Source organism: Leptodactylus fuscus, chromosome 9 (genome assembly GCF_031893055.1).
Source record: "Leptodactylus fuscus isolate aLepFus1 chromosome 9, aLepFus1.hap2, whole genome shotgun sequence".
In the NCBI taxonomy this organism is placed as follows: Eukaryota; Metazoa; Chordata; class Amphibia; order Anura; family Leptodactylidae; genus Leptodactylus; species Leptodactylus fuscus.
Genome location: NC_134273.1, coordinates 531794 through 550571, shown reverse-complemented (window position 1 = coordinate 550571; position 18778 = coordinate 531794). Strand labels below are relative to the sequence as shown.

Here is an 18778-nt window from a genome sequence, read left to right as displayed (position 1 = left end):
TGTTCCATAACAAGACACAGAATGTCCATTAGATATGAGAATAGTCTAAGCTAGGATCAAGGACAGACCGTCCATCTTAGAACACTGCGCTAGCATAATTGGAAGTAAAATGGGTGACACGGAAAACCATGTCTTACCTCATGTATTGCTTATGCACGTATTCATAGTCTGTAAACGCCCATTTGTACTCTGATCAATGATAATTCCTATTTCTATGTGATGTAGTTTGTTATGCCTAAATTAGCATACAGCCATTATTCCTCTATAAAAGCTAAGTAACATGGAATAAACTTTAGAGCACTTTGATATACCTCTGAATGTGTGGCTTTGTGTTTGTGTGGCAACCATTTTATTCTAATTTGGAACTGACAGCATGTGCTCCCCCAACAGGAGCATGTTGGGAGTTGTAGTTTCACAGCAGCTGGAGAGCCGACTGTTCACTACCCCTGCTCTGTAGGAATCCATGACATCACACTTTCATCTATGATCTAGAAAAAATCCAAGAGTGTTAGAATATTAAGAACCCTCCGCATTTAACATCTGAGGCTAGAACAACTTATGCAATATGTCATGATGGAGAACTGGTCTTCTGAGGTCATGAACTCATGGTGACATATTGCGTATGGCTGCCATTACAATGTTCAAGGCTCCTAGGCAGGGAATCCTAGATGTGAGAATCTTCAAGCACTTACAATACTGTGCAAGCGGCCATTTTCTTGTGGCCTGTGGGCATGCGTAGTCTGCTCTGCCCGAGGCCTAGAAGTTACAAGCCGCCGCCGGAAGAGGACGCTGTAGAAGAATAGCCTATTTCGACGTGTTACTCAGAAAAAAAAAGGGTTGTATGATAGGATCCGTTTAATGGCTGAATATGGCGCAATCCTTCCATGGGGATCCCACAGAGCCTAACACACTATTGTAACAAAGATCTCTGAAAGGGTTAAATAGGACCTTTCATTAGATCGGGCACAGGCAGCTCTATATACTGCTGAATTCAGCGCACTGTCAGATCTCCCGGTCTGTGCCCGGTGTAAAGCGCTATCGGCCCCGTAGGGCTTTACAGTCAGAAGGGCGTTTCTGACAGCCAGGGACGCCCTTCTGCCCCGCCTATCGCGCTGTGCTGTGGAGCGGGGAGGAACGCCCCCTCCCTCTGCTCACAAAGCTCATCCATAGACCAGTATTATCAGGAGGGGAGGGGGCGTTCCTCCCCGCTCCACAGCACAGCGCGATAGGCGGGGCAGAAGGGCGTCCCTGGCTGTCAGAAACGCCCTTCTGACTGTAAAGCGCTACGGTACCGGGACCGATAGCGCTTTACACCGGGCACAGATCGGGAGAGCCGACAGTGCGCTGAATTCAGCAGTATATAGAACTGCATGTGCCCGATCTGATGAAAGGTCCTATTTAAAATATGGAGCGTCAGAAAGGACAAAAATAAAAGCGGATCTCTGATTGGTTACTATTAACGGTACTCGCAGGATCACGTGCCCTCATCAACCAATGGAATCTCTGAATATACTTTCTAACGTAAAGTGAACGTAAAACACTTGTAAGCGAAAATAGACTTCTGATTGGTCGCTGTGATTCTTGACACGATACGGAAGGAAGAAGGGAGATGTACGGGGTGGGACCGCCCCGCCTACTAGATGACGCCTAACCATTGGAGGTCAGAGTTCAGAGGAGGCCCCGGCCTACGTCCATGGGCTCCGGAGGTTTGTCCGCCGGGCCGCAGGCCCCCCCGACACCGCACAAGAAGATGAAGAAGCGGAAGGAGCTGAATGCTCTGATTGGCCTGGCAGGAGACGGAGGCAGGAAGAAACCCAAGAAAGGCTCCGGCCACCGGCTGCTGCGCACCGAACCTCCGGCCTCAGACTCCGACACCTACACGGAAGAGGATGAGTTCACTGCGCTAGGGGAACGACGCGTCCGCTGTGGAAGGTCAGTGACCCCAGAGACAGGCAGGATGGCAGCTGCCCTACAACCGGGAGTCCTCCTCCGCCAGCCCCTGGCCTGCTGCAGCTCCCTGCACACCCTCTTCTCCACCATTTGGGGATCCCTCACACAAATGACCCCCCCCCCCCCTTACTGGTGTCCTCCACACCTAACAACCCCCCACCCTCTAGAGCATCCCTCCATCCTGCCATTCCCTCGCCCCTTCCTCCAGTGAGATGCTGCTGTACCACGGCAGGGTGATGTCATGGGTGGTGGCCAGGGACAGCAGAGTGATGTCATGGGTGGTGGCCAGGGACAGCAGAGTGATGTCATGGGTGGGGGCCAGGGACAGCAGAGTGATGTCATGGGTGGTGGCCAAGGACAGCAGAGTGATGTCATGGGTGGTGGCCAAGGACAGCAGAGTGATGTCATGGGTGGTGGCCAAGGACAGCAGAGTGATGTCATGGGTGGTGGCCAAGGACAGCAGAGTGATGTCATGGGTGGTGGCCAAGGACAGCAGAGTGATGTCATGGGTGGTGGCCAAGGACAGCAGAGTGATGTCATGGGTGGTGGCCAAGGACAGCAGAGTGATGTCATGGGTGGTGGCCAAGGACAGCAGAGTGATGTCATGGGTGGTGGCCAAGGACAGCAGAGTGATGTCATGGGTGGTGGCCAAGGACAGCAGAGTGATGTCATGGGTGGTGGCCAAGGACAGCAGAGTGATGTCATGGGTGGTGGCCAAGGACAGCAGAGTGATGTCATGGGTGGTGGCCAGGGACAGCAGAGTGATGTCATGGGTGGTGGCCAGGGACAGCAGAGTGATGTCATGGGTGGTGGCCAGGGACAGCAGAGTGATGTCATGGGTGGTGGCCAGGGACAGCAGAGTGATGTCATGGGTGGGGGCCAGGGACAGCAGAGTGATGTCATGGGTGGGGGCCAGGGACAGCAGAGTGATGTCATGGGTGGGGGCCAGGGACAGCAGAGTGATGTCATGGGAGGGGCCAGGGACAGCAGAGTGATGTCATGGGTGGTGGCCAGGGACAGCAGAGTGATGTCATGGGTGGTGGCCAAGGACAGCAGAGTGATGTCATGGGTGGTGGCCAGGGACAGCAGAGTGGTTTCATGGCCTGAGGGTAACAGAGACAAGTTGGAAACTCCAGACTTGTTTTGGAGACAGTCACTAAGTGGAGTCTCTTCCTTTCTGCCCTCTTATTGAGCTTTTTCATCTTGATCTCGCAGGTGGAGCATTCTTCAGTGCTGCCGGGTGTGTTACCCTCTCTGTGGCTTCATCGTGCTGGCCGCGTGCATGGTAACGTGTATTGGTCTGGTTTGGATGCAGGTCGCCTTGAAGGAAAACATGGATGCGCTGAAAGAACAGTTCAAAGCAAGTAAGTGGCAGCTTGGCATTAATGCTATCCTGAGCTTGAACTAACCCTTTCACATCAGGGAGATCCTAGGCAATAAAGTTGTTAAAGGGCATGTAACAACACCACAGTCTCCACTGTAGCCGTTCTCTGTTGGTGCAGTTCTAGTGCCCTTGCCATGTTTGTAGTAAAGTCCTGCCCAGAAAATCAACTTTTAATTCTTATGCAAATAAATGGCGACCCAGGATATGGCTTTTATGCCTGTGGTCAAGACCGGTCATGACTCTAGGCTGGATGCACCGAACAACTCATTTGCATACAAGTTAAAGATGGCTTAACACTATCTATCCCGTTTGCAGACTTGGAAATAATGGCTTTTGTACATCTTCGTGTATTTCTGTGTAACATCCTCTTTTACTTTCACTGCTGATGTCGCTCAGGTAGACTGACAATAATAATAGAGTGCGCTTGGAAATTATAGAGGAGGATCCGAGCTAATTGAAAAAAAACGGCACAGCGGTCCACCTCGGTTTTTTTTCAGAAGCAGCCAGATATAACAAGCAGGAGCAGCTTGGTATTAACAGAGTGGGAAGGTTTTTGGCTTTTCCCAGCCTGATAATACTAACCTCTGACTGTCACTTTAGACAGCTGGGCGTTAGATGATACCCAGCTCTTCCTAGCATCCTTGGTGGTGGTGGGTACTGGGGAAATAATTGGGTGGGTTGGTGCTAACATTAAGTCCACCCTTAAAGGGGTATTCCCATCACGCTTGTTCAGCAGCCTGCAGGCTGTGTGCTCTCTTCATTTCCTGGTTTTCTAGGCACATTGGTGGGCGGGGTTTCACTTGCTCTGCTATGTTTGCAGTCAGTAATGAGGGATTGGTTGCAGTAGCGTAACTAGGAATGGCGGGGCCCTGTGGCGAACTTTTGACATGCCCCCCCCCCCTCCCCAAACCAACGCCGAAGACCTCGACCGACCCCCTCCTCCGCACTCTATTATGTCCCTTAGTAAGCCCTGCACACAGTATTATTTTTTTTTTATAACTCAAATTTTTATTGAAAATTTTTTTAAACAATAAGAAAAGAAAAAACAATTACAAGTTACAAGGCGAACACCCGCCCTGCGAACAGAAAAAGCACACAGTGCAACACAAAATACAATCAGAAGAATAAAATTAAAAAAAATAAAAAAATAAAAAAAAATAAAATAAAATAAAATAAAAAAAATTAAAGACAAAGAAAGCAACATAGAAAAAAAAGAAAAAGGAAAAAAAGGGGGGGGGAGGGAGGGGTTAGTGGGACAGATGAGTGGGGGAGAGGACTAAATGTGGGGGGTGAAAGGGTAGGTAGGGGTGAGTGTGAGCAGTCAGGAAACCAGTGAGAGCGCTCGCCAGGTCATCCATACCACAGCCAGTTGGGAAGGGCTCGGGAGCAACCACTGGTCAAATACCTGAGACGAACAACAAGAGTATCAATCAGAGGAGGGGTCAGAGCCCAGGAGCGTCCGGTACTCTGCAGACTGTTGAAACCTGAACCAGTAGAACCAGGTTTTGATGTACGCCTCAGTCGTGCCATGCAGGAAAGACGTGAGATTTTCCATGCGCATTATCTCGTTGACCTTCGAAATCCAGAGGGAGAGAGGAGGAGGATCCACTCGTTTCCAAAAAAGGGGGATACAAGCCCGGGCAGCGAGGATCAGGAATCTAAGTAGGGAACGCTTAAAGACCTTTACAGAAGACTCACAATGATTAAGGAGGAACAGGGCAGGGCCCAAATGGTGAGAAGTTTCAGTAAGCTGGAGGGTTATCCGCTTGACCCCCTCCCAGAAGGACGAAAGGGCAGGACAGGACCAAAAAATGTGTAGCAGCGTGCCTTCCTCGTCGCCACAGCGCCAACATAATGGGGAGACCTGAGGAAACATAGCATGGAGTCTCGTAGGAACCCTATACCATCGGGACAAGATTTTGTAGCTGGCCTCCTGGTGGCGAGAACTGATGGAAGCAGTATGAGAAAGGCGAAAAATGCGCCTACGCTGTTCCTGAGAGAGGGAAAGGGATAAGTCAGATTCCCATTTCAACAAGAACGGCGGAACAAAGTCCTCCGGAGGTTCAACCAGGATCCGGTAAGTGAGCGAGAGGGAGTGGCGAAGGGGGCCAGCACCAACAAAAATCTTCTCCAAGGGGGTAGGTTCGACGCGGAACTCTGCAGGAGCAGGGAGAGAATGTAAAAAGTGACGAAGTTGCATCCCCCGCCAAGCGTCCAAAGGGGGCAGCTCAGGAGGGGCCTGGGAATTCAGAAGTGTAGTCCATCCCCCAGCGTCCTGGAAGTGACAGGCACGGAAAATCCCATGACGGCGCCAATTACGAAAAACTCGGTCAAACATTCCAGGTGGAAAGGCAGGATTGCCCAGCACTGGGAAAAGAGCGGAATCCTTAGGGAGGAGAGTGGAGCGAACAAGGCCCCTGGAGCAAATCCGAAGCGTGGGACCAAGGGTAGGGTGAGAAAAGAGAGATGACAATGAGGAGGAGTCCAACCATGGGGCAACCTGCAAAGGGATCGGAGAGAATGCCTGTTCGATGTAGACCCAAGGTTTAGAAACAGCATGCCTACACCAGTCCACGACACGAGTCAGGTGGGTAGCCAAGTAATAGGACTTCAGGTCCGGAAGCGATAAACCACCGCAACTCTTGGGACGAAAGAGAAAAGCCTTGCTCACTCGGGCGGGTCTGCCCGACCAGATGAACTTCAGTTGGACGGAAGTGAGGGATCTAAGAAAAGACAGAGGGATGTGAATGGGAAGCGCCTGCATCAAGTAGAGAAGACGAGGGAGAATGTTCATTTTAAAAATCGCGCATCTCCCGAACCAAGTAAAGGCTCCAGCGGACCATCGAGTACAATCAGCCCTGATAGACGCCAGAAGTGGGGGGAAGTTGCAACGAAAGAGATCTTTCGGGTCCGGAGTAAGATAAACCCCCAAATATTTGAGAGAAGTGGGGGCCCAATGAAAAGGGAAAGATTGACTCACTGCACACAGTATTATGTCCCTTAGTGACCCCTGCACACAGTATTATGCCCCATAGTGGCCCCTGCACACAGTATTTTCCCCCATAGTGGCCCCTGCACACAGTATTATGTCCCATAGTGGCCCCTGCACACAGTATTATGTCCCATAGTGACCCCTGCACACAGTATTATGTCCCATAGTGACCCCTGCACACAGTATTATCCCCCATAGTGGCTCCTGCACTCAGTATTATCCCCCATAGTGGCCCCTGCACACAGTATTATCCCCCATAGTGGCCCCTGCACACAGTATTATCCCCCATAGTGGCCCCTGCACACAGTATTATCCCCCATAGTGGCCCCTGCACACAGTATTATCCCCCATAGTGGCCCCTGCACACAGTATTATCCCCCATAGTGGCCCCTGCACACAGTATTATGTCCCATAGTGGCCCCTGCACACAGTATTATGTCCCATAGTGACCCCTGCACACAGTATTATGTCCCATAGTGGCCCCTGCACACAGTATTATGTCCCATAGTGGCCCCTGCACACAGTATTATCCCCCATAGTGGCCCCTGCACACAGTATTATCCCCCATAGTGGCCCCTGCACACAGTATTATCCCCCATAGTGGCCCCTGCACACAGTATTATCCCCCATAGTGGCCCCTGCACACAGTATTATCCCCCATAGTGGCCCCTGCACACAGTATTATGTCCCATAGTGGCCCCTGCACACAGTATTATGTCCCATAGTGGCCCCTGCACACAGTATTATGTCCCATAGTGGCCCCTGCACACAGTATTATGTCCCATAGTGGCCCCTGCACACAGTATTATGTCCCATAGTGGCCCCTGCACACAGTATTATGTCCCATAGTGGCCCCTGCACACAGTATTATGTCCCATAGTGGCCCCTGCACACAGTATTATGTCCCATAGTGGCCCCGGCACACAGTATTATGTTCCATAGTGGCCCCTGCACACAGTATTATGTTCCATAGTGGCCCCTGCACACAGTATTATGTCCATAGTGGCCCCTGCACACAGTATTATGTCCCATAGTGGCCCCTGCACACAGTATTATGTCCCATAGTGGCCCCTGCACACAGTATTATGTCCCATAGTGGCCCCTGCACACACAGTATTATCCCCCATAGTGGCCCCTGCACACAGTATTATCCCCATAGTGGCCCCTGCACACACAGTATTATCCCCCATAGTGGCCCCTGCACACAGTATTATGTCCCATAGTGGCCCCTGCACACACAGTATTATCCCCCATAGTGGCCCCTGCACACAGTATTATGTCCCATAGTGGCCCCTGCACACACAGTATTATCCCCCATAGTGGCCCCTGCACACAGTACTATGTCCCTCTGTGGACACCCATAAACAATTATTATACTCTGGGGTCTTTTCAGACCCCAGAGTATAATAATCGGAGACCCGGGGGAATAAAAACATAAAAAAAAAACCAGAAACAGTTGCTTACCTGTCCCCGGCTCCTAGGCTGTCGGCCGCTGCTCTTGTCCTCCTTTAATGACGTCGGACATCACATGACCCGGGAAGCAGCCCGGGTCATGTGACGTAAGAGACGTCAGACAGGAATGACGGAGGCCTGGCAGGATCGTGAAGAGGTAAGTAACATTATTTTTTAGGTTCCCTTACCTCTCCCGATCCGCCAATCATTATACTCGGGGGTCTGCAAAGACCCCCGAGTATGATGAGAGTGTTTGTGGGGCCCGCGGTGTCACTTGCCGATCCCAGCCCAGCCAGGATCGGCAAGTGAATAGGGCCCGTAACGGCCTATTTAAAAAAAAAAACAAAAAAAAACCTGCAGCGGTAGCGGCTGTCACCGGGCCCCCTAATGGCCCGGGCCCTGTGGCAGCCGCCTCCGCTGCCTCTACGATAGTTACACCACTGATTGATTGTAAGTGAATTACCACAGTATGAAGCTAATGTAGCAGAGCTGGATTTGAGTCAGTTTGTAACACATGTAGAGGTACCGGACTCCTTATCTCAACCCTTAATCAGCCAAATTCAATTAAACCCACAGATAAGTGGAAGAGCAGGAGATAAAACAGCTCAGAAATCCCGGAGCTCTCATCTCTCCCCCCCCCCTCCCCTATCTGAGGAGCTCCGTTACTTGTTTGTGGCAGAGACATACACAGCTCAGAGCTGCTCCCAGCACTCAGCCCCTCTCTCTCCTTCTGAGAGCAGGCAGCTATAAGCCCATGGTCATAGAAACCAGTGTAAACAATGAAGTTAATAAATTAAGATAGTGGCCATATAAAGCAATTTTGATAAAGCGATGTATTTAGAAAAAGTCTTATATCCACATAAACTAGCAGTATAGATAGGATCCTTGTGATGGGACAACCCCTTTAAGGCTAAGTTCAGACAGTTTTTTGGTCCGGAACCTGAGGTGACTCCCTGAAAAAAAAACTCCTGAGGGGCTCCCATTGATTTCAATGGGAGCCGTCTTTTTGGTCATGATTTTGAGGCGGATACGGCCTCAAAATCCTGACCAAAAATCTCTGTGTGAACTTCCCCTAATAGTGGATGTTGTCAGACAGCGGTGACTATTAAGGTGCTAGTAAATGATTAAAATACACACACACAGACATAATAAAACATTTTTTCTATTGAAATGAAAACTTCCCCAAACAACCCTCTGTGACCAAATCAAATCAAATGATTTTGATCACATGATTTTAAAAAATAACAAATGTATTCCTCTACAGCTGTGGTGTATGAATAGAAACCATTCAATGAACTCTGATTTCCATTCTGGCACAGGGAACCTGGAGATGAGACCTGGACTATAGGGCAGGGACTCCTAAAGCTACATGAGAGTCCCTGCACTGTTGGTGTGACTGAGAATAACCAGATGACATTGAAGTTGTGGGGGTGGGGGAAGCTGTATCTACTCAGCTTTCTAGATTTGTATTGACAAGCAGTTCCTACCCTAAAGGGGAGAAGATCTGGGTGTGAAATATTGCGCTTGCATGTAATGAGCTACTTCTGTGCTCCATGTGGACGATGTCCATGTGCTGTTCTTTTTCAGGACTATAGATTGGAATGGCCGACACAAATGGAAAAATGAAGAAAAAAAATGACACGTGACAAGTCTCCATTGACTATGAGTCAGTGTGTGGGTTTTCGGTGTTTGGTTTTTTTTATGGATAGCAAATTTCCACAAACATAAGTTCTTTATTGCCCCCCTGGTGGGAGGGTTAATGGTGGTGACTGTACTTCTGGGCTTAGGTAGATCTTTGTTGTAGACCTAGTGGGATGAAGGAGTGGCATCTCCACATATGCTGGGGGGGGGGGGGGAGTTATCTTCTATTTGCTTATTGTGCACCTTTCTTCACAGTAGAGTCTATTCAGCGGACTTCTGTCCAAGAAATTCCAAAAATCAATGAAGACTTGCTGGTTAAAGAGAGACGACTGGAGGAGATCATGAGCGGAGATCAGGGGTTACATAAACTGTGGGCAAACCTCACCGAGGTGAATAAACAGGTGGGTTGTGATGAGATGGAAAACTGCTGAAAACCAGAATATTGCTGGTCTTCTGAGAGAGTGCCATAGTGTAACCGCTCTTGCAGTATAAAGACCTATAGCGTGACTTCTTACAGTATACAACGCCATAGTGTGACCAATACACAATATATAGATTAGGTCTGCTGAGTGTGGTGAGATTATACTGCTCCTTGTGTAATTTATGATCTGGTACTAGACCCCTCATCACATGTTTCCCGGTATGTGGTCGTGGTCTCTTTTAGATCGCTCTTCTGACCAGCGCTGTCAATCAGCTGAAGACCAGTCTTAAATCTGCATCTGATATGATTAACCTTCCTAAGACCATGGAGGATTTACAGAAGGTACGAGCTAGACCCTGTACACATCACTTACCCCTGGCCCAAAGGCCTATCATCTGCCTGGGCCCTAAAAGCTGTCTATTTTGTGTATTAGAGCGTGGCCACTTTGGGCAGTACATTAACCAGTGTCCATCATGACGTGGAGACTCTTCAGACTACAGCCGAGGAGCAGAGGAAGAAGGTGGACCTTCTTCAGCAAGATCTGGTAAATTTTTAATCTTGTAGATTGTGAATGGGAGAAGGAGTTGTCACAGAGTAGACTGGTTTTAGGGTTGGAGTTGGATCCATGCCTAAGTGCTTTGTGGGAGGTGGTAAACAGATCTTCATATTTTACAGGTTACATCCCAGATGTTGGGGACTGGCCTGAGCCCCCTGTCACAGGTAGGATTCTTCTTACTACTGTTTCTCCTGAGGGTGGGGTCTCGGTCTGATTGTGGTTTTCTCATGCTGCAGGTGCAAAGCTCCCTGGAGGATCTGAATGGCACAGTGCTGCTGTATGTGAGGCAAAGCGACCTACGACTCCACGGCATGGACTCCATGTTGTCTAATCTTAGCCAGAGAGTTACTGCCCTTGAGAGCAAGCACATGCTCAGTACTAAGGAGGACAGCACTGGGGTCGTGGTCAGTACTTGTGCCTGGAGGTGGGGTTAGTACATGTATACCATGGTGGTAATGCCACTCAAACCAGACTCTTCATACTCAACCATTTGTTTGATTGTAGGCAGAAAATTTTACAAAATCGAGTAATGAGAGTCATGCAGACGCCTCCAAGGTAAGTGCTGGACACCCGTCTTCTGCTGTAAGAATGGTCACACCACTATTCCACTTCAAAGGCGTTGTCCAGAATAAGTGAATTGGGTTTCCTGATTGTCTGGGTACCACTTTAACTCACGGGCAATGTTTACTTGAAAACCAGCACAATGGAAAATCAATCCTCTGTAACCCAGGACAATCCTTGACCTATTTTAGTTAGTATTTGCCTCATTGAACAGTGCAAAAAATTAACCCCTCCTGCCTGTAATACAAGACCACCGCAGGCGCTAGGATACACTGTATGGGGGAAAAAAGTATTGGGCCCCAGCTCATATCTTATCCTCCCCCAATCTCAAACTGCAGGGCTCCCTAATCTGCCCCTCATCCTATAGTACCTCCCAATCCCCCTCTCCCAATTCACTCCCTCTGTGTATAAAATCCAGCCCCTAGCCTTGCGGCGCCGCCCAGTGATTACAAACATTAGTGACAGAATATGGTGGTTTATCTAAAGCTCGCTGAAGCCCAGCCATGATCTTTAGGCTAAGGCACCACAGAATGATCTGCAGCGCTAAAGTGCTGTGGAAAAACTGCGGCAGGAACGCAACCCGATTCTTCCCGCAGCGCTGTAAACAGAAAGTTATCGGAGTTTTCTTCCATGGACTTTACCATTTTATCTACGGGAAAGCTGCGCATTATTTCTCTTTACGGCCACCAGAGTCTTCCCTGCACCCCTCCCCATAACCTACCGCTCCCAGAGTCCTCCCTGCACCCCTCCCCATAACCTACCGCTCCCAGAGTCCTCCCTGCACCCCTCCCCATAACCTACCGCTCCCAGAGTCCTCCCTGCACCCCTCCCCATAACCTACCGCTCCGAGTCCTCCCTGCACCCCTCCCTATAACCTACTGCTCCCAGAGTCCTCCCTGCACCCCTCCCCATAACCTACTGCTCCCAGAGTCCTCCCTGCACCCCTCCCCATAACCTACTGCTCAGAGTCCTCCCTGCACCCCTCCCCATAACCTACTGCTCCCAGAGTCCTCCCTGCACCCCTCCCCATAACCTACTGCTCCCAGAGTCCTCCCTGCACCCCTCCCCATAACCTACCGCTCCCAGAGTCCTCCCTGCACCCCTCCCCATAACCTACCGCTCCCAGAGTCCTCCCTGCACCCCTCCCCATAACCTACCGCTCCCAGAGTCCTCCCTGCACCCCTCCCTATAACCTACTGCTCCGAGTCCTCCCTGCACCCCTCCCTATAACCTACCGCTCCCAGAGTCCTCCCTGCACCCCTCCCCATAACCTACTGCTCCGAGTCCTCCCTGCACCCCTCCCCATAACCTACCGCTCCCAGAGTCCTCCCTGCACCCCTCCCCATAACCTACCGCTCCCAGAGTCCTCCCTGCACCCCTCCCTATAACCTACTGCTCCCAGAGTCCTCCCTGCACCCCTCCCTATAACCTACTGCTCCGAGTCCTCCCTGCACCCCTCCCTATAACCTACCGCTCCCAGAGTCCTCCCTGCACCCCTCCCCATAACCTACTGCTCCGAGTCCTCCCTGCACCCCTCCCCATAACCTACCGCTCCCAGAGTCCTCCCTGCACCCCTCCCCATAACCTACCGCTCCCAGAGTCCTCCCTGCACCCCTCCCCATAACCTACCGCTCCCAGAGTCCTCCCTGCACCCCTCCCTATAACCTACCGCTCCCAGAGTCCTCCCTGCACCCCTCCCCATAACCTACCGCTCCCAGAGTCCTCCCTGCACCCCTCCCTATAACCTACCGCTCCCAGAGTCCTCCCTGCACCCCTCCCCATAACCTACTGCTCCCAGAGTCCTCCCTGCACCCCTCCCCATAACCTACTGCTCCCAGAGTCCTCCCTGCACCCCTCCCCATAACCTACCGCTCCCAGAGTCCTCCCTGCACCCCTCCCCATAACCTACCGCTCCCAGAGTCCTCCCTGCACCCCTCCCCATAACCTACTGCTCCCAGAGTCCTCCCTGCACCCCTCCCTATAACCTACTGCTCCGAGTCCTCCCTGCACCCCTCCCCATAACCTACTGCTCCCAGAGTCCTCCCTGCACCCCTCCCCATAACCTACCGCTCCCAGAGTCCTCCCTGCACCCCTCCCCATAACCTACTGCTCCCAGAGTCCTCCCTGCACCCCTCCCTATAACCTACTGCTCCGAGTCCTCCCTGCACCCCTCCCCATAACCTACTGCTCCCAGAGTCCTCCCTGCACCCCTCCCCATAACCTACCGCTCCCAGAGTCCTCCCTGCACCCCTCCCCATAACCTACCGCTCCCAGAGTCCTCCCTGCACCCCTCCCCATAACCTACCGCTCCCAGAGTCCTCCCTGCACCCCTCCCCATAACCTACCGCTCCCAGAGTCCTCCCTGCACCCCTCCCCATAACCTACTGCTCCGAGTCCTCCCTGCACCCCTCCCCATAACCTACCGCTCCCAGAGTCCTTCCTGCACCCCTCCCCATAACCTACTGCTCCCAGAGTCCTCCCTGCACCCCTCCCTATAACCTACCGCTCCCAGAGTCCTCCCTGCACCCCTCCCTATAACCTACCGCTCCCAGAGTCCTCCCTGCACCCCTCCCCATAACCTACCGCTCCCAGAGTCCTTCCTGCACCCCTCCCCATAACCTACCGCTCCGAGTCCTCCCTGCACCCCTCCCCATAACCTACCGCTCCCAGAGTCCTCCCTGCACCCCTCCCTATAACCTACCGCTCCCAGAGTCCTCCCTGCACCCCTCCCCATAACCTACCGCTCCCAGAGTCCTTCCTGCACCCCTCCCCATAACCTACCGCTCCGAGTCCTCCCTGCACCCCTCCCCATAACCTACTGCTCCCAGAGTCCTCCCTGCACCCCTCCCCATAACCTACTGCTCCCAGAGTCCTCCCTGCACCCCTCCCCATAACCTACTGCTCCCAGAGTCCTCCCTGCACCCCTCCCCATAACCTACTGCTCCGAGTCCTCCCTGCACCCCTCCCCATAACCTACTGCTCCGAGTCCTCCCTGCACCCCTCCCAATAACCTACTGCTCCCAGAGTCCTCCCTGCACCCCTCCCCATAACCTACTGCTCCCAGAGTCCTCCCTGCACCCCTCCCCATAACCTACTGCTCCCAGAGTCCTCCCTGCACCCCTCCCCATAACCTACTGCTCCCAGAGTCCTCCCTGCACCCCTCCCCATAACCTACTGCTCCCAGAGTCCTCCCTGCACCCCTCCCTATAACCTACCGCTCCCAGAGTCCTCCCTGCACCCCTCCCTATAACCTACCGCTCCCAGAGTCCTCCCTGCACCCCTCCCCATAACCTACTGCTCCCAGAGTCCTCCCTGCACCCCTCCCCATAACCTACTGCTCCCAGAGTCCTCCCTGCACCCCTCCCCATAACCTACTGCTCCCAGAGTCCTCCCTGCACCCCTCCCCATAACCTACTGCTCCCAGAGTCCTCCCTGCACCCCTCCCCATAACCTACTGCTCAGAGTCCTCCCTGCACCCCTCCCCATAACCTACTGCTCCGAGTCCTCCCTGCACCCCTCCCCATAACCTACCGCTCCCAGAGTCCTCCCTGCACCCCTCCCCATAACCTACCGCTCCCAGAGTCCTCCCTGCACCCCTCCCCATAACCTACCGCTCCCAGAGTCCTCCCTGCACCCCTCCCCATAACCTACCGCTCCCAGAGTCCTCCCTGCACCCCTCCCCATAACCTACCGCTCCCAGAGTCCTCCCTGCACCCCTCCCCATAACCTACCGCTCCCAGAGTCCTCCCTGCACCCCTCCCCATAACCTACCGCTCCCAGAGTCCTTCCGCACCAGCTGCTGCCTTCATAAAGCAAACAAGACACACACCCCCCCCCCTCCCAGCCTAGTTTGGGCACTTTCATAACAGATTAATTTTTCTTCTGCTGTCCCAAGAGCTCAACGAGAGAAGATGCTTCAGAGATCCAGGAACAGCTGCAGCTCCTCCATGTGCTGACAAACGCCCCAGACAGTGACAAGAAGTTGGTGGGTGAGTGTTAAACAAATTGTAAACTAATGACCGCAGATCACACTTCACAATGGAAAGGCGGAGTCATGTGCTCCTGCACTCTCTGGTTTTATTTGGGGAGAAACTTAATGAAATCTATACCCAACTTCCTGTTCCCAGAAGATCATGCTGAGCTAATGACATTCTGTTTCACTAAATCTCAGGGAAGACTCATCTTTGGTCTCCATAGCTTCTTACCTCCCAGTGGCCAGTCGAACCATAACAATTAGCCATTAGGGCGCTGAGGTATGGCTGTAGTCGCCTGCCCAGAGGAACTAAAGGAGGAATGTAGTAAATTAGCGAAGCAAAAAGTATCCAGCGTCCACCAGGCGAAGAATAAAATTTAACCTTTATTGATCCATGTTAAAAAACCATCACAGAATGTCCAAGGCTTATTGCAGATGATATAGCATGGAAATAGCTACGCGTTTCGGGACTAACAATACATCCCTTCCTCTTGCCATTCTGTGATGGTTTTTTAACATGGATCAATAAAGGTTAAATTTTATTCTTTGCCTGGTGGACGCTGGATTCTTTTTGCTTCGCTAATTTATGTTTATGGAGGACACAAGTCCGTCTTCAATCCGTGCAGCCCAGGACGAAATTCTGTGGATGGAAGGGTGAGCTGGAATTTTACATACAGTGTGCATTAGGAATGTAGTAACATCAGTGTTATTGTACGGGAAAAAAATTCTCTTCACCTCATCCACATATAGTCTATAAAGGGAGCCAGGTGGCAAAATTAGGTGGGTAAGTGGAAGACTCATCCAATCTGTAGTGACTGAGACCAAGTACTCCTAAGAGACCGTGTACATCTGGCAGAGAAGGTGTTCATGTCTATACCCTGCTGCAGACAGACTCTGCTTTTGGTCTATCTAGGCAATAAGTTTGTTTCCATCCCTCTTATTGATCATTGTAATGCAGACATCTCTCTAAAGCCCTGCACCTTCAGATTATGTATCTTCCCCCCCTTCCTGGGGACAGTGAGGGTTAGGGTGCCGCTACACGATGGCTAGCATACAAACCATTTCTTCACCTTTTACTTGCCACAATACAATGACAGTTTGTGATAAACCACATGAGTGGGCAACCTTATTCTGTGTCAAATGTGATACTTTTTCTGTTGGGTTTTTTTAGGGCCAAAGCACATAACTGAGTTTAGCGTGTGGGGAAATGTCCTTTTGTGGGCTCTTTGTCCTGGACTGAACGTGGCCGTGTATGTAGCACTCACTGTATCGTAGTCAGTTCTAATGTGAGGGACTCCTGCACACCCCCAGTGCACCAATTTCCACAAGGCTTCAAAGTTGTTTTTCTCCAAACGTGCATAAGCAAGGTGTGAGATATATCACTGTAATGTGCCCTGTAACGTGGTGGAGACGGCTGAATATGCTTTGGGGAGATGGTAGACTGCCTTTACCTCTCACTTCTGGAATGAATATTTGTTTTGTGTTTTTGCTGTAGATGATGCTGTGACGTCTTCACCTCCGTTGCAGAAGAAAAATCCAAGATCTCTCTTAAGAAGACAACGTCGTGCTGTGTTATTACCAGGAATTTGTACAGTAGAAGGCACGTTTATCTCTTTGTATTTCTAGCCTGGAGGTCTTGGCACACAACAGGTTCCAGTAGCAGCTTAGATTCTTCGGGGAGCAGTTCGGATCCACCTGGCCTGAGGTGTTAGCTTAGGTTCCCCCTCAGACTGCACCTTTCCTGTGTACATTGTAAAATGATTAATACTATTTCTTTGATGTGTAGATCTTGAAGACGTCTTTAGAAAGTCTGCACAGGGAATTGATGGGACATTTTCCCTCCAGGATCTGGAGCACCTGCTGGGTCGGGGTCGCCTTCAGCGACATTCTCTAAAGGATTATGACATTGATGGAGATAATCGTTTCTCACTGACAGAACTGAAGCCACTTCTTGACGTGTAGATGGCTAATTTTATCAGCTGCCCTCGTCCACCGACCTCCCCGCCTGTGTGGTCACTATAGGGATCACTGAGCCTGTTCTGGGCCAGCTGCCCTGGATTCATCTTCTGGAGCCATAGGAAGTCATTTTATCTTTAGTGTGAGAATGTCGGCTTGCTTTATGGTTTACATGAACTTGCCTTAAACATGTGTCTTGCACTTTAGCCAGCATCTTCCCCGCACTAGCACATAGCCACGAGGATTCAGACCTTGTACTAAGGAGCAGTATCCCACGTGTAAGAAATGAAAAGTGAATGATGGCAGCAGCTCACCAAATCCTGTAGAGAACATAAGCTGAATTTGTGGACAGTCACATCCTTGAAATGGTTCATAGACAGCAGCTTAAGAATCTGTCCTGCTGCAGGTGTAGGAGGATCCAGGATTTGGAAATTCTCAACAAAGAAATGTATTTTTTGGGTTTTTTGTTTACTGTCCCTTTAGATGCCGCCATCTTTCTACAGTTTGGAAAAGAGCAGAACTGCCACTTACGTACGGTTTAATGACTGGTGCCGTGTGTGCTGCTCCTACTGATTCTGTCTCTCTTACAAGTGCACTTTACATGGTGGACTGTGATAGAAGAGATGTGAAGGTCTTCCAGACAATGCCGTCAGATCATTCAGCTCCCTGTACATTTCTATAATAAAATGATTTGTAGAAATGGCGGTGTTCCCTGGAGTCTTTATGTAGATTGAAGCCTAATCTTCTGGAAATTGAGAAGTTTGCGTGTAGAAACATTTACACACTCTATATTAACACAACACAAACATGGCTGCTGCTTGGAGGCCAGTGAAGACTTCCTCCTGTACTGTTCACTTACCAGCATCATGTTGGGCTACTCTTCATTTCATAGATCATTACATGTAGCTCGGTTGTCACTACTGACACATCCTTGTTGAGATAATAAAAATGAATTTTACCTGTATTCTGGGAATATTCCTATAAGCAATTGCCAGCAGATCAGTGGAAACGCCCTAAACCTGTAGGGTCAGGCATTTATCTATAGGGGCTGATATTCCAGAAGGTGGTGCTTTTCCATCACGGAGGACTTCTTTCTTCCCCAGAGCCATCAGCAGGGCATAGTCCATTAATCCTTGTACATCGCACAGTGGTGATATCTCCTTAGACATAGTAATCCCTCTGAGCCACATCTAGGACTTCTCAACCAGCTTTGTATTGATGAGAGGCAATAACCTTGAGACAGCAGGCTGCAGATTGGTTCCCCTACGTTTTGGATGGAAATATTATAGCTTGGATATTCTCAGGAAAAGCAGACAGACATATAGGGAGCTACCTGCCAAAAAGGTAGCACTAGAGCAAGTTTTCCTTACTAAGGTTTTATTTGCGTGTTACAGCAACTTAATCTACATCATGCAGGTAAATGATCAGTAATTCTGTGTATATAAGTAAATGGCAGAGTCTTCCTTCTGCCAGAGGTGGCTTGCTTATACCAGGCATTACCTTTCTGGAGGATACGTCGCTGTAGAGGATTTTTGTCCTCTGAATGGATTGGCCACTGCCTGGCCCTTAAAATTATCTGACATGAGCCCTGGTCTGCGCTGCACAGACATTAGGGCCCGTAATCCATGTCATAATCCGCCCCCTCACACTGGTGGTCTATGGAGACCGCCAGGCTTCCTCCCCCCCCCCGAGCAGTATCTTGCAGGCTGCCCTTTCTACAGGCAGATACCGCGGCTTGTTGAGTGGCAGCAACAACCTCTAGAGTTGGCCCATTCATTTGAGCCGACTCTGGAGGGGGAAGCTGCGGCAGGCGGGTTTTGACCCGAGAATGACACGGCTCCCCGCATCTCTCTGTGTCAAAATCCACCCTACCGTGCCACGTGTGAACTAGC

General features: G+C 50.8%; 1 protein-coding gene across 3 annotated transcripts; it reads left to right on the top strand.

Annotated features, from left to right (window-relative positions):
- Positions 1 to 1589: 1589 nt before the first annotated feature.
- EFCAB14 (EF-hand calcium binding domain 14) lies at positions 1590 to 17586 on the top strand. 3 transcript variants are annotated; one of them, XM_075287740.1, is made up of 11 exons: positions 1590 to 1932; positions 3166 to 3314; positions 9678 to 9820; positions 10084 to 10182; positions 10274 to 10384; positions 10516 to 10560; positions 10633 to 10800; positions 10901 to 10951; positions 14853 to 14946; positions 16426 to 16530; positions 16717 to 17586. In XM_075287740.1, the coding sequence occupies exons 1-11, from the start codon at positions 1694 to 1696 to the stop codon at positions 16890 to 16892; spliced, it is 1380 nt and encodes a 459-aa protein (XP_075143841.1). In that variant the 5' UTR covers positions 1590 to 1693; the 3' UTR covers positions 16893 to 17586. The 3 variants fall into 3 exon arrangements, 2 of the variants coding, with proteins under 2 accessions (XP_075143841.1, XP_075143840.1); XR_012717473.1 differs by having other exon boundaries at positions 1592 to 1932; positions 9675 to 9820; positions 16426 to 16635; positions 16717 to 16805; XM_075287739.1 differs by having other exon boundaries at positions 1594 to 1932; positions 9675 to 9820.
- The last annotated feature ends 1192 nt before the right edge of the window (positions 17587 to 18778 follow it).